Source organism: Mus caroli, unplaced genomic scaffold (assembly GCF_978045245.1).
Source record: "Mus caroli unplaced genomic scaffold, Mus_caroli_1 scaffold_4, whole genome shotgun sequence".
In the NCBI taxonomy this organism is placed as follows: Eukaryota; Metazoa; Chordata; class Mammalia; order Rodentia; family Muridae; genus Mus; species Mus caroli.
Genome location: NW_028227259.1, coordinates 39,764,069 through 39,780,139, shown reverse-complemented (window position 1 = coordinate 39,780,139; position 16,071 = coordinate 39,764,069). Strand labels below are relative to the sequence as shown.

Genomic DNA, 16,071 nt, shown 5'->3' with positions numbered 1-16,071 from the left:
CCTCGTGGCTTGCTCAGCCTGCATTCTTACAGTATTCAGGACCATCTGCCCAAGGGTGGCATCACCCACAATAAGCTGGGCCCTTACATGTCAACCACTAAGAAAATGCCCTACAGATTTACCTACAGTCCAATCTTATGGGGGCTTTCCTCAACTAAGATTCCCTCCTTCCAAAACGTCACTACCCGACTACCATCTTCCTTTCTCATCTGTACCCAGGATACCGTGTTAATGTTAGTATCACAATAGAAAACAGCATATTTTCAAAAGTCCCACAGGCCTTAAAATCCACCTTAAAAGTTTACTCTCTTTAAAATATCCGAAGTCAAGCTTCTCCACTCCTCCACCATTGTGTGTGCGCTACGCCTGACTCGGCTTCTCGCCATGTCGTCTTCTCACAAGACTTTCAGAATCAAGCGATTCCTGGCCAAGAACCAAAAGCAAAGTCATCCTTTTCCTCAGTGGATCTGGATGGAAACTGGCAACAAAGTCAGGTGCAGCTCTAAGAGAAGACCCTAGAGGAGAACGAAGCTGGGTCTGCAAGGATCCACATGGTGGCAAGGGTTTATACAAGCTGTGGTCATCCATCAGTCCTGCCAGATGGAGTTCAACATTTTATTTAAAGATTTATTTGTTTTATTTATATGAATACACTGTAGCTGTCTTCAGACACAGCAGAAGAGAACATTGGGGTTCATTACAGATGGTTGTGAGCCACCATGTGGCTGTTGAGAACTGAACTCATCTCTCCAGTCCAGAGGTGAATATTTTTAACCTGGAGACTTACTCATACCTAAATCGGTGGTGTGGTTTGTCCAGTAATAAAATGTAGAAGCTTTCAAAAAATTAAATAAAATACCCAAAGTCCTTTTAAAAGTTCAAATCCTCTCTAAAATATCTAAAGCCTTTTTTTCTTTTAGAATATCCAAAGTCTTGAACCTGTTGGAATGGCTAAGGTAAGTAATACAAGTGGCAGATCATGCTGGCGAGGTTATGAAGCACAGGGACTCCTCCACTGCTGGTGTGAGTAGAAACTTGGACAACCACGATGAAAATCAACATAGCAGTTCCTCAGAAAACTGGGGCTTCATCTATCCCAACACTGAGTGCCGGTCTGTGCACCAGAAACTATCTGCAGAGATCTGCAGAGATCTGCAGAGCTCTCTGGCCAGGCTCCAGTTGCCAAAGAGGCTTGCTTTTCAAAGGGGAGGGGAAGTTGATCTAACGCTACATGGTGGGCCAACACGAACAGGGAGAGGGAATCGGATCTGGCCGAGCTGCCTGGTCTCTTCCGTGGCTGCTACATGGAGCCAGCAAGGGGAAGGGGTCTCAATTAGCCTTCGGGAGAGAACTTGCTTCCTCAAAAGTGTCCCCGCTCTTACATGACAGACGTTCTCAGACTATCTTAGATGAAATAACTCTCGCACTTGATTCCTTCTGGACAGGGTTTTGTATACATTTTGGGGTGGTGTGGGCTCTAAAAGCAGACGCGTTCTATTGGCTTGGTCTGGGGATTTAGCAATGCCTCATCTGCCTGTGGAGGGGCTTCGGGCACCGGCCCTATGTGACTGATTGTCAGGGTTCTCTCCATGGAGTGCCATGGTCACGTGTTCCAGGACAGGAAACTGGTCCAGTGTAACTTTAATTATTTCAAACCGTATTTCTCATGATGGTTATTAAACGCTTTAACCACCCTGTAACCTATCACCCACCAGAGGCAGTGGGAAAGGAAGGATATAGGGGAAGTAGACCTGTTTAGAAAGGTTCTTTGGAGCAACTCCCATCTGTGTTATCTGGAAATCGGTAGTTCAGTTCACAGGTTAGCAGGCAGTGGCAGCTCGATCCACTCACAAGCACCTCATGGGTACACCAACAGTCCAGTTAGGTAGAGTCAGGTTAGCAATAATGGAGACAGGACCTAGCAGAGACAGCCAGGCCTCAACCTTGGTCCCTTGAGTCAGCAGGAGGGACCAGGAGGAACACCAGGAGAAGTTCTCAGCTGTGCCTCTCTCAGGGAATCAAAATCAGTGAAGACTCAAGACACACAAGCATTGCACAGCTAGCTCTATAAGCAAGCCTAGCTCTCTCTCTCTCTCTCTCTCTCTCTCTCTCTCTCTCTCTCTCTGTGTGTGTGTGTGTGTGTGTGTGTGTGTGTGTGTGTGTATCTGAGTGTGTGTCACTCTGTAGAGTCCCATTTATACCCTCCAAACACCACCTGTCCTCCATGTGCCTTGCTTCAGCATGGGACTTGCCTCAGCATGTGCATCCAATCATCCAGAGTCCGTGGAAGCAGCAAGAAATTACAGTACACCACCAGAAGGGTTTTTGCCTCATTTCTATGGAGTCCCGACAAATGCAGCTCAACTATGCAATGTAAGATAAACCAATACATGCATGTTGTTAGCAGAGAATCCTTCATCACATGTGTTTCACGTGCTTGCTTTGGCAGAACATCCTCTCTCCTATGTCTGCTTCATCCAAATGCTCCTTCATGAGTCGGCCTTAGCCTTTCACACCTGTGTCCACTTTAAGGAAACATTCCTTTATGTGTTTGTCCCAGCAAAACACTGTCCAACTGACTTTCCAAAGAACCCTAAAGTTCCCACTTCAGTTAGGAATAGGTGAAATCCACCCTCCTCAGGTATGAGAGTATCAGAGTTTCTGAACCCACTAGACCTTACCAAGTTTCCTGGCACAGTCCACTGCCCCAGAACCCAGCTATACCACTCTTGGGCATATACCCAAAGGATGCTCCATCCTACCACAAGGACACTTGTTCACCCACATTCATAGTGACTTCATTCACAATAGCCAGAAACTGGAAACAACCAAGATGTCCCTCGACCAAAGAACAAATAAAGTGTGGTATATTTGCACAAGGTAGTACTATTCAGCTGTTCAAAACAATGACATCATGAAATTTTCAAAACAATGACATCATGAAATTTTCAAAACAATGACATCATGAAATTTTCAAAACAATGATATCATGAAATTTTCAGGCAAATGCATGGAATTAGAAAAAGAAAATTTTCCTGGCTAAGGTAACCCAGACCCAGAAAGGCAAACATGGTATGTACTCACTTATAAGTGGGTATTAGCTGTTAAATAAATGACAGTCATGCTACAATCCACAGACCCAGAGAGGCTAATTTACAAGGAGGCCTCTAAGGGAAATGCATGGATTTCTATTTCCCGGGAAGGGGAAATAGAAATAGATTTTGTGGGTGGACTGGGTACGGGTGGGAATGGGAACAGGAAGGGTCAGGTATGGGTGTGGGGAGGAATGGGGAGAGACTACTGGAACTGGAGAGCTTTGGCAGGCATTGTGAAAACAGTGTAGTAGACACGCCCAGGACTCTACAAGAGCCACCCTAGCAAGGACTCCTAGTAATGAAGAATACAGAGCATGAAAGTGCCATTCTCTGTAACCAGGCAACTTACCATGGTGAGACTGCAACATCAGCCCAGCCACAAGCCTTCAACCTACAATCTATCCCACCTTCAAGATGGACGGGGGCAATGGAAGCTTAGAACACGTGGATATGGACAACCAACGCCTGGTCTCCTCTGAGACCTACACCATGAACGTGAGCCCATGCCCGACACTGACACTGCCAGGGTGACTGGAAACCAAAGGCTGGATAGCCTAGAGACCTAAGATAGAAAAAAAAATCAATAAAATGACTCCTAATGATATTCTGCTATCCTCAAAATCAATGCCTGACCCAATCATCACCAGAGACCCACAGCTAAACATTAGGTGCAGAAGGAGCCCAAATTGGAGATCTCCAGCGAGCACCTCCCCTCAGAGCCCAGAGAACCCCATAGAAGAGGGTGGGGAGAATTGTGGGGTCCAGAGAGGTCAAGAACATCCGGAGAACAAGGCTATGGAAGAATCTGCTAGGCAGAGCTCATAGGGGCTCACGGAGACTGCAGTGATAACCATGACGCTTGCATGAGTCTGCACTAGGTCCTCTGCAAGTTTGTTAAGGTTGTTAGCTTGGTGTCTTGTGGGGCTCCTAACAGTGGGAATGGGGGTGTCTCTGACTCGTTTGCCTGCTCTTGGCTTTTCCTCCTACTGTGCTGCCTTACCCAGCCCTAATATGAAGGTCTGTGCCCCGTCTTATTGGAACTTGTTGTGCTATGTTTGATTGCTATCCTTGGGAGGTCTGCTCTTTTCTGAAGGAACACTGAGGAGTGGATCTCAGGGAGAGGGGAGGAGGTAGTGGTGGGTACTGGGAGGAGTGAAGGGAGGGGAAACTGTGTTTGGGATATATTGTATGAGACGAGGGGGGTTTTGTGCATGTGTGATTTTTTTTTTTTACTAAAAGAAAAATAATAAAGCCTCCCTAAAGTATCTGAAGTCTAAAATTCCACGTCTCTTGAATATGGACTCCTGTAAAAAGGAGGCAGAAAGAGGAGGAAGAGGAAGAAAAAGAGAAGGATGAAGAGGTGGAAGAAGGAGAAAGAGAGAGGGGAAGAGGGAGGGAATGGAAGGAAAGAGAGAGAGAGACAGAGAGACAGAGACACAGACAGAGAGAGAGAGAGAGAAGTACTCCCTAACTCCAAGAGGGAAAGACCAGAACCAGGGCACAGTCACAATCACAACAAAGCAAAACAAATTTCAACAATGTCAAAATTTCAGTGCCTGGTGTCTGGGACCCACTCACAATCCTGTGGATTCAAAAGGCCTGGACAGCCCCACTTCTCTGGCAATACCAACTACAGCATGCATGGCTTGCCTCCTAGGCTCACGCTACTGTCCGTGGTGGCTGTCCTGTGGCACTGACACCCCTGACATGCCGGGATCTTCTTTGTATCTGGATTGCGCCTTTACCAGTAGCCTCTTCTACGCTCTCTTCAGAGACTCTAACCTGGCCTCATGGTCCCAAGTCTCAACTTCTCCCTATGACCCCTTTAAGCCTTTAAAACCAGGATCTCAACAGGTGTGGTGGTGCATACCTTTAATCCCAGAACTTATAAGAGGCAGGTGGGTCTCTGAGTTCAAGGTCAGCCTGGTCCACAAAGCAAGTTTCAGAACAGCCAAGGCTAAAAAGAGAAACCTTATCTTGAAAATAAGTTAATTAATTAATCAACTAATTGATTAATATAAAGCCAGGACTTCTCTGGACTTCTAGAGAGCATGCAGGGGAAGATGACTCAGGAGAGTCAGGGAGACTAAGGAGAGGGATGCCTGGTCTAAGAGAAGCCCTTGTCCAGTAGTACCTACTTCACTCCGGGATCATGATGGGAGACTACAGCTCCTCAGGAGTCAGAGGGTTGCCACAGGAAGGGATTCTTGGTTTCTAAGAAGCTGGTACACCATCGCAAACACAGAAATATAATAGGAACAAAACCTCCCTCCCAGTGTGGGGCTTGTGACCCCCACAAGCTGATGTCTATGCAGCCAGGCACCTGCTGGGCCCCAAGCTGCCCAATAGACCTTGAGCCCTGCCTAACAGGGATTTTTTTTTTAAAGGTTGCTTATCACATCACATCCCAAGTAGGCCCTGGGTACTCACAGAACCTTGCAATGCCTTTCTCTCATAGAGAACTGCTACTGTAAATAAAGATCTTTCCCCTGAAGCCAAGTTGGTCTGGCCCCATGTCCTTTCCTATAGGGTCTCTGTGGAACTGTAGAGAAAAATTACCACTCACTTTGCAAGGGTGCCCTTTACTTGGGGACACTCTTATTCTTTAACCCCGGGCTTACTTAGTTGGACAGTAGCATGGCTCCTTACAGAAATTACAGCCTTCTCCCAGCCCCTCCGCTCTAGAGTGCGACATAGAGAGTCACTGCTCTGTATCATCCTTAGGCTCAGGAGTGACCCAGTATCATCCTTAGTGACCCAGTTCCTAAGCACACCCAGCTGTGAGCTGTGTCTGTCGATCAGCGCATAACCCAAAAGCCCGCCTATTGACCCAGGGTCTTGACCCATTTCCCCAAGACGTGTACTCACTCTTCTCTCCCATCTCTCACCCCCAGTGTCCCAAGTACTCGGTCATCACAGAGTCAGAATGAGGACCCGGCATTTGATAAACCCAAGTGAAAACACCCACTCAGATCAACGGGCAATTTAATTTCTTTATTTTTTTTCACAAGCTTTGAATTCAGAAATAAGAGCCACCAACAAGTCAATTATTAAGTAAAAATGGAAGTGAATACAAAGGAAAACTGTACAAAACTTTAAAAATCTGACTGCCCTGCTCGAACTCCTCAGAGGGTCAGAGACTCAGGCAGCCTGGGCAGTCATTACCGCACCGTCCTCAAGGCCTGGGTGGAGTGTCAGGACACCCCTTTCTGGGTGTGAGCCTGGCTGGGCCCAAATCCCAAGGCTGGCTGGAAGAACACACAGACCAGAAAAAACACTATGGCCAGTTACAGGTGCCACAGGGACCGGGTTGTTGACACAGGACATGGGTGGTGGAGCTCCGTGACCTTCCCTGCCACTCTGCATCTTCACAGGTCTCAGTCAGGGTGGGGATGGGGACCACATCTTTCTAGTGAAGACTCATGGGAGCCTTCATTTTTAAGAGTTTGGAAATCTCCCCTGGGGTCTAAGGTCTTGGCATCGGGTCTATGTCGGTCCTCGACGATGTCCATCAGCCGCGCGCGCTCAGACTTGCATACATAACTTACTAACATGCATCCTATCCTAGAACAGCTACAGGGCGCAAAAGAACCATCACTCAGAGGGTCATGGAGGAGTGGAGGGAACAGTATAGGACGATGCTAAACCTGGGGGTCACTAGGAAGGGAAAACGGAGGCACCATGCTCTGAGGTGGAGTCGGTGTGAACACACACTGTGGGCGAGGGACTTCCAGGCAAACACACCACACTAGTACCACTTCTGCCTAAACAGAGAAGGAAAGAGCATCACTCAATCTCCCCTCCGTCAGTACCAACTAAAACTGTGGGCTTCAAAAACACGGAAAAGGAATGGACGTTTTCCCATAATCCTTCACTCTTGCATATCTGGCTCATCTGAGGTCAACCGAGGCTGGTGATGTTGGAGCGGCCACCAGGGGGCGCCACGATGCGGTGGCCTGTACGCCTTGGATTGTTGTCATCTATCTGGGCACCTAAAAGAGACAGAAAGCCAACAGTGTGTGAGATAAGACCTGTTCACATCACCTTGGCATGCTGAGGCTGACACTCACTCCAACCCACCTTCAAGGCCCTGTCCAGGTTCACTCTGGGAAGGGTCCCTGACCTGTAGACCTTCCTGACCTCGCCTGGGTACCTGCCAGTCCTGAGGTCCCTCTCCTATATCTCTGACTCCAACATAGTTTGGCCTTGAGAGAGGGAAACACTAGGGAGTTCCTACTGGTGCAGGCAGACATGGTGCACTGGTGTGTGCCAAGAACACACAAACTGATGATAGATATGTGTTTTACCCACAATTCAAAACTAAGGGTGCTGAGGTTCAGGCTGAATACCCTAAGGACACAGATACTAGGTTGGGAAGGCAGGACTCACACCCATACTGGCTTTCCCCTGAAGCCCACCCTCCTTTGCCCAGTATCCCTTGCTCCAATGGCATTTGATAAATGTGTGCATGCACACTACACAAGTCTGTACCTGCATGTGGACTGACTGACTGCCCTGCTGACCCTGACTTTACAGAGCCTGACTAGGAGGGCCACCAAGAGCCTGGCACAGAGTACGGCTCTGGTTCTCCCAGCTGTCCCATTGTCAGCTATCTGTCTGTCTGTCTGTCTGTCTGTCTGTCTGTCTGTCTTCCTGGCCACTCAGGACTCAGCCTACACTTCATTCATTTTCCATCATGCGCCTTGCTTGCCAGGTAACTGACTATTACCGTGAAGATGCCTGCTAGCCTAACACACTGCACCTATGTGCCAGAGCAGTGCCCTGCCTTGGAAGTGGACGAGGGTGAACTTTATAGCAATGCAGGGGAATCAGCTATGCGGCTGGCAGCAGGATTGACATTTGGTAAATGTCCACGAAGCCCTGAGGGCAGCACCGTGAGCTTCAGAGGGGATAGAGGGCCCAGGCAGAGGGCGGGCCAAAAGCCCTAACACAGGCTTGTTATTACAGGGCTATCTTTGATCTCAAGATTATTATATCCACATCTAAGGATAGATCTACAGTATTCAGTTGCCTGATGGACTTAGAGAGCCAGTCTGCCAGCTCCTCCCAGCACAGAAGGCAGCCTTCTGCGCATACCAGACAAGATTCAAGAGCTGTGCTTGGAATCTTTTTGTGCAGTAACATGGGCTACCCTTAATATCAGAATTGTACTTGGGTAACTATTCCAAGAAAGGATAGTGAAAAGTGAGGTGTGTCCCGGGGTCCCCTGACCCAGGACCCACTGTACTCCCCGTGCAGCGTACTTCTTATCCTACAATTTAAGCTAAAACTACACCCTCTTTCTCTCCTCCCACCCTCTCTGTTGCTAACACATACTCTTTCTGGTATGACCCACTGACCTACTTTAGCCCACTGCCTGTTTTTACACAGCTCAAGAGCCCAGGTTCACATTTTAAGTGGCTCCTGATTTTATTTTTATTTTCCCCCCACAGGTTCCTGTTTTTAAAGGCCATTGAATACAACAACCTGAACTCTAAACTGTGGAATTCAGCAAGTTCTTTGGCTCATCTGAAGCTGTCCAGATGTGCATCATTGATCATCAAATCCCTAGGACCCTACACTGACTCTAACTGGAATTTCAATGACAGTACAGTGCTCCCAGTGTTGTGTCTGCCCCCGTGTGGCCATCTGGTGGAGTTGCAGGTACATGTCTTCAAGCTGGGATCTTATTCCTAAGCATTGTTGAGCCCTGAATCCTAAGACTGAATTTTGTGAAACTTCAAACAATACCAGGAACACACCACCACCATGTGGGGGTGACATAGAGTCCATATTATGCTTCCTTAGCCAGGAGGGCGGGTGTGGTTGAGGGCCAGGCGCAGAGCATGTACCCAGGAAATGACAGGGCTCCTGCCTCATACCCACCTCTGGGCTCCACACTTAGCTTCCTGGTATAAGAGTGGCAATGTCCTCTCTCCCACCCCCATAATGCTTAAGCCCAGGGCTGACTGGTGCCAAGGTCAAGAATTACCATGCTGGGCTGCACCCTAGAAACACCCGCCTAGACTGTGTCTTGGGGGCACAGCAGAGGAGTGTGCCCGTGCCTTCTCGCCTTCTCCACCTATGCCCACAGCCATGTGCCCCTTTCCACAGGAGCCTGGCTTCCATGAGACTACCTGATAAGCTGAAGTTGGACTGGTGGAGGTTCCGGATGGGTGGGGGTTGGTGTTTAGAAGGCGAGGATTTGGCAGAAGGAGCAGGAGCAGCATGTTTGGGTGTAGCTGGCACCTCGTACACAGGCCCATCGTACATGCCCCTGGAAACACTATGCAACCCGAAAACCTTAACAGAAAGAGAGAAGAGTCAGATGATTACTGTGTCTGTGCTTCTGTCCTGCCAGCACATAAGCCACACTTGTGCCCACAGAGACATGTGCCCGCACAGCACAGCGCAATATGGATACACACACACACACACACACACACACACACACACACACCAGTCTCATCTTTACAGAGTACACAGGGAGATGAGGAACTGGGGTCAGGAGACTGGTTAAAGGAGGGAGGCTAAGACAGGGCAGCAGAATCAAGGACTTCCTAGTGGTGGCCACAAGAGGGCAGGCTGCCACCATCCAGAAGCAAGGAGGCTGTCCGCCATGACACTGAAAGAAGTCTGACAGCCCAGGACTGAGAGAGGGACCCATGGAGCCAGCTGGAGATTTCTACAGCCCAGTCTCGAAATTGTCCTACAGAGATGACACTGGCTCCAGGCCTCAGAGAACAGCGTGTACCCAGGGAACTGTCCAAGGCCTTAAACGGACCAGTGGTGTCAAGTGTTCTGACCCCGGTTCCAGACTCCTCCTCCTCCAAAACTGGCAAACTGAGCTTTGTCCCAAGTCCCTGCTCCCTGACTACCAAGGCCTCCAGTGACTTGTGCCCCTGTCACTCTGCATGTCATGCCTCCCTTCAGTCACCACCCTTCCCTCTGCTCAGGGCAGCCAAAGGCAGGTTCTGTGCCCCACTCCCAGCCTGGTTCCTGTCCACTGCCCAGGCACTAGGGCAGGGAACCCCAGGTACAGTAACCTGACTCTCTGATGCAAACTGATGACTTAGCATGGGGCCAGGTACTTTCTCGGTGACAGTTAACTGTTCACCACAGGACTCAGCCGCAGACCAGGTCTACAGCCCAGCCAAGGCTGTGAAGAGTGGGCATCCCAGCCATTTTGGTACCTGAGACCTCTGGCCCACAGAGCCTGTGATGTGTGTCTATCTGGTACTGCTCCCTGTGGCAGAGGCAGAGGGAGAGCTGACCGGGACAACTCTGTGGGGTCCGAGGCTTGGAGAAGGTGTCTGAGTTCTCTGTCTAATCAAGAAGTAGTGCTACCATTGATAAAGTACAAGAATGAAAACACACACAGGAGAATGCACCCACTCAAGTACAAATTTACATATGCATGTGTGCACACCCAATATGCAAGACACACACACACACACACACATATATATATATATATATATATATATATATATATATATATGTGTGTGTGTGTGTGTACATATATATACATATATATACATATGTATAAATACATATATATGCATATGTATATATGCAGTATGTACAGTACATACAATGATTATGCACATGTATGCACAGTGTACTCAGTAGGCACACACCCACACATATGCATATACGGTACAATATAAACAGTGAATAAATGAACATATACATACATGTGTACACAGTGCAAAGTGGGCACACACATATGCATACATTTATAGTATACATAATAAACACATTGTATACATAATATACAATGGATAAATGAACACACACACAAATATGTATGCGCAGAACACATAGGCACACACATATGCATACATGTATAATACAAGCAACAGACAAATGTTTACACATGCATGCATGCACATTACACACAATGAGTATGTGCACATGTGCATGTGTGTGCAATACATGCAGTGGCACACCTGTGTAGTACACAACACAGATACACATGTGTACATACACAAGAAATAAAGACACACAGACAACATACACACAGGTGGCCTTTCCATCACAGCATCACTTAGATCATGTAGATAATGATTTCATATGGTGACAGGAGGGTCACAGACGGGCGGGTGGGGGGGAATGGCCACAGTAAGAACTTCAGAGTTCCCTCCTCTGAGTCAGAGACAAGGACAAGAGCTTCCTGGGCCTTCCAAGGCCACAGCTCAAGATTTTGGAAATGAAGTAGATACGATGTGGCAGGAGGGGAGGAGGAGAGAGCTAGGCAGGTCAGCTGGGAGACAGCCCTCAGACTGTGGGCTGTGTATTCTCACTGTGGATGGGTAACTGGGTAAGTCTTCTGAGGCCCTGAGCATCACGTGCTAATCTGAAAAATAAAGCTCGTGACTCTCCAGTGGGCTATGTGAGGAACCTCCAAGATGTGCAAGGCAGAGCCCCAAGCAGCTCACGAGCACCTCTCACACATGGGTGCACCGGACACAGACTGTAAAGCCCCGCAACCTCCCTGGCCTTGTCTGGTCTCAGATGAACACACAGGGACACACAGCCTCACCCATTGACCCTCCACAGGACAGAGCCCTGTTCCCAGAGAAGGGGACAGCAACTCAAGGGCCCTCCGTGCAGGAGCTCACCTTGCTTCTGATCCTGACACGCTGGTAGAGATGCTCTGGGAATGGCTTCCGGGGGATGAAGCGGCCCATGCCCTTGCTGACGCTGATGTTTCCATCCTCAAAGACAATCTTGCCCTGGCTGATGACCACCAGGGGGGAGCCGTGGCACTCCATGCCCTCGAAGATGTTGTACTCCACAGTCTGTGAATGCAAAAAAGCCCAGAGTTACTTCTGTACCACAGCCAGGGTTTCCCCTGCATCGGCATGGCACGCATAGGATGATCTGTTGTATTTTCCAATGACGTTTTCTTCCTTCTCTCTGTGATAGTCTATCATACACAACATACAATAAACAGTACTTGCTGGAACTGAATGTTAACACCTACCCCCTGGGCATCTTGAATGGAAGCTATGCTCCTCTGTAGACAAGCACTGTGTACTTTCTGATTGTAACTTACCTTTCTGTGACATTGTTATATTTTATGAGGGAGAGCTTCCTTAACTAAAGTGCATGGGCTTCCCTAAAACACTTGTGGTACACAGGCAAATCACGCCCCAAGGAATGAGCCCAGTCTGCACTGCCAGGTGGAAGTCGAGGAACGTGGCACACCTACAGTCTGAGCACAGGGCAAGATCAAGCTGTTGCTGTCTCGTCTACTGAAAAGACAACAGGGCCTGCGAGGTGGCTCAGTCGGCAGCGTGCTTGCTGCCAAGCCGGATGACCTGAGTTCAATCTTTGAGACAAATGTGGTGGATGAGAAGAACTCGTTCCTTCAATGTGTTCCTGACCTGAACATCCCCTCCTCAAAGAAAAAGAGAGAGAGGAGAGAGAGAGAGAGAGGAGAGAGAGAGAGAGAGAGAGAGAGAGAGAGAGAGAGAGAGAGAGAGAGAGAGAGCACAGAAGACCAGACTTTGATTCCCAACACCCACACCAGGCAGCTCACAGCCCTATAACTACAGTTCCAGAGAACCCAACTCCCTCTTCTGGCATCTGCAGGCTCTACTACATTAATCTCTCCACAGATAAACACACACATATATGTAATTTAAAAGTAAATTAAAATCTTAAGAAAAATAACAAGAAAGGCAACAGAACATCTAAAACTCTGCGTTAGGTTTGTTGCTCTTGAAGAGGAAACTCAACTCCAGGAGCCAACCGCCACGATCCAAAGGCTTTTCACCTCCTCTTAACTGTATTTATTTTTTTATCAATTATTTTAAAAGTGGGTCATATGTGGTTGAAAGCAATCAAGTGGTATGACGTGTATCTGGTAGAGATGCTCTCTACCTCCGACTGATCGGAGCGCCTTAAAGGACTTCTGAATGTTAACTCTCTCTCTATATATATATATACATATATACATATACATACATATATATATATATATATATATATCTTTCACACACACAAACACACACACACACGCACACACGCACGCACGCATGCTGGCTGCACATCATACAAGGCCGTATTCTCAGCAGCAGCATCCCGGAAGTCCTCAGCATGACTTGAGGCTGAGCGCTCTTTACAGTTCCTAAGCCGTTGAGCTGAGTCCCAACCTGCATTGGGACTACCACTGATCTACATACACTTCCCAACACCAAACAAATGGGATATTTCTATGTTTTTGCTAAGACACACTGTGTGTGCAGTCTCTATGTGTGATCACGTGATCTCCATCACCTGAAGAGGTGACACTAGGTTCCAGCTCTGGCAACTATGAGTGTCCCTGATGCTGTGACAGTATCACAGGTACACACATTACACCCTGGCGTCTGTCTTCCCCGAGGCAACACACACATATGCACAACCTTACTATGCAACTGTCTTAGTATTTATTAGTCTTACAGTATTTTCTCCACCTTGCAAAGAGCCTACCTTTCCTTCTGTGAGAGGCAGATTTCTGCCCCTAGTCCTTGCCCTGAGCTCTGTATCTTCTGCCATGCTGTTTCCTTGGCTCTACAAACTATTTTTGATAACTATTTTCTGTAGCTATGTTGTAAATTTCACTCCTGCAGTTTCCAAATTTTACTCCATGATTTCTATTCCAAACTTTCATTTTTAAAAGGTATGCTGGGGGCTGGAGTGATGGCTGAGGGGTGTAAGCACTGGCTGCTCTTCTGGGGGATGCAAGGGCCAGGAATTGACATACCTTCCCTGTGTGCATGGCCAAAGAAAGAGGCAGAGGGTAGGGAGCAGGCTCACAAACCATAGCAGCAGCCTGGCTGAGCCTGCTGAAGGCACCTCCCTGGATCTCTCCAGTGTGAGCTGCTGGTGCAGCCATGTGGCAGATTTAGAAAACCGTGAACCATTCTCTAGCCAGACGCTTCTGAAATGATGCAACAGAACCATCACCCACCCAAACTAGGAGTGCCACGGGTGGGCTGGCACTTACTGATTTATGGCTTTTGGCTGTTATGGTCTTCATCTTATCTGGGTCCCAGATGACTACGTCAGCATCAGAGCCCACAGCGATCCGACCTTTCCTCGGGTACAGGTTGAAGATCTTGGCTGCGTTGGTGCTGGTGACGGCTACAAACTGGTTCTCATCCATCTTGCCAGTAGCCTGAAATCAAGATTCATGCATTGAGGAAAACAGATAGGCACAGACCTGGGCCTTCCAATGGTGTCTACACAAATGGGCACCAGTCACCCGTGAGAGAAATCTGAACAGAGCAAGGGTGAAGGAGCTGCAGAGGAGGGCTGCTGACGTCTGTACAGGAGCCACTGTGATGGCCTATCAGTGGCTCTAGGCCCACTGGGTCCAGGAGATGGCTGTTAGTAAAGTGTTCATGACCTAAGCATGAGGATCTTAGTCCAATCCCCAGAATTGATGTAAAAGGCCAGGCACAGCAGCACAGACCTGTAATCTTAGCACTGGGGAGGGGGAAGACAGGAGTATCCCTGGGGCTCAGTGAGCAGCCAGACCCACACTTACTTGGTGAGCTTGAGGCCCAAAAGGGATCCTGTCTCAAAAAATAAGACGGGGAGGAGCTGGAGAGACAGCTTGGCGGTGAGGAGCGCTGGTGGTGGGCCAGGATTTGATTCCCAGCACCCACATGATGACTCACAACAGCTCATAATTTCAATTCCAGCATCTCCAGGGCCACCTGCTTGCCTTCAAGGGCACCCAGCAAGTGGTACACAGACTTTAATACAGTCAAAACACCCATAACACAAAATATAACATAAATAAGTAAGGCAGGGACTGGCAAGATGACTCAGCAAGTAAAGGCACCTACCACAGAAAACTGATTCCCACAGGCTGTCCTCTGAATTTCATAGCACCATGGCACATGAGCACCCACAAACATGCACACACATGCACACAAGCATACACACACAAGCACACATGAAGATAGACACACGCGATTTTTAGAGCCCTTTTGATGAGCTAAAACCCACTTTCCTCCACCATCCACTTTTCCTCCTTCAGGACCATGACATCAGGAAGTATGGACTCTACTGCCTGCGGCTAGTTTCCCATAAGTCCCATCTCTACTTTCAGGTAAGAAAGGAAGACTTCGGGGCCTAGCAAACACAGAAGTGGATGCTCACAGTCAGCTATTGGATGGATCACAGGGCTCCCAATGGAGAAGCTAGAGAAAGTACCCAAGGAGCTAAAGGGATCTGCAACCCTATAGTTGGAACAACATGATGAACTAACCAGTACCCCGGAGCTCTTGTCTCTAGCTGCATATGTATCGAAAGATGGACTAGTCGGCCATCACTGGAAAGAGAGGTCCATTGGACTTGCAAACTTTATATGCCCCAATATAGGGGAATGCCAGGGCCAAAAGAATGGGAATGGGTGGGTAGGGAAGTGGGGGGGGGGTATGGGGGACTTTTGGGATAGCATTGGAAATGTAATTGAGGAAAATATGTAATAAAAAAATATTAAAAAAAAAAAAAAAGAAAGGAAGACTTCAGAGCCTTGCGTCCATACCACTGGCTCGGACGGTCCAGACAAGATGCTTGTAGAATCTTCCAGGAGAGAAAGGGTAGACTTACCACTGCCTTGTCCCAGACAACGGTCATCCGCTCTTCTATACCATTGACACCCTCAGGGATCAGAGTGAAGTTGTCCTTGCCCACAGCCTTCTGAGCAGTACTGTAGGGACAGTGGCCACTACCTGTGACCTGCAAGTCTCCACTGGCAAGAGCATAAATGAGACAGAGTTACACTCACTGGAAATGGTTCACCCAGCACAAGATTGGAACTTTAAACACCATTGGCTCTATGTTAGTTCTGAAGGAGGCTCTGAGCATTGTGGATTTTACCTTGGTATTTTTTTTTCTACTGTTCAAAATTAAAGCCAGGGTCTAATACATGCGAAGCAAGTAAACTACCCAGCCCTATCTCAATAAACAA

At 48.1% G+C, this 16,071-nt stretch overlaps 1 protein-coding gene across 2 annotated transcripts in view; it reads right to left on the bottom strand.

Moving 5' to 3' along the window:
* Positions 1–6,078: 6,078 nt before the first annotated feature.
* The window catches only part of Crmp1 (collapsin response mediator protein 1), a 50,527-nt gene continuing 40,534 nt past the window's right edge, over positions 6,079–16,071 (bottom strand). For both annotated transcript variants that reach the window (XM_021162273.2, XM_021162274.3), the window contains exons 10-14: positions 15,711–15,852; positions 14,095–14,265; positions 11,720–11,899; positions 9,233–9,398; positions 6,079–7,087 (exon numbers count right to left, since the gene is read on the bottom strand). In XM_021162273.2, coding sequence (XP_021017932.1) covers positions 6,996–7,087; positions 9,233–9,398; positions 11,720–11,899; positions 14,095–14,265; positions 15,711–15,852 — 751 coding nt within the window. In that variant the 3' untranslated portion in view covers positions 6,079–6,995. The remainder of the gene's footprint in view (positions 7,088–9,232; positions 9,399–11,719; positions 11,900–14,094; positions 14,266–15,710; positions 15,853–16,071) is intronic.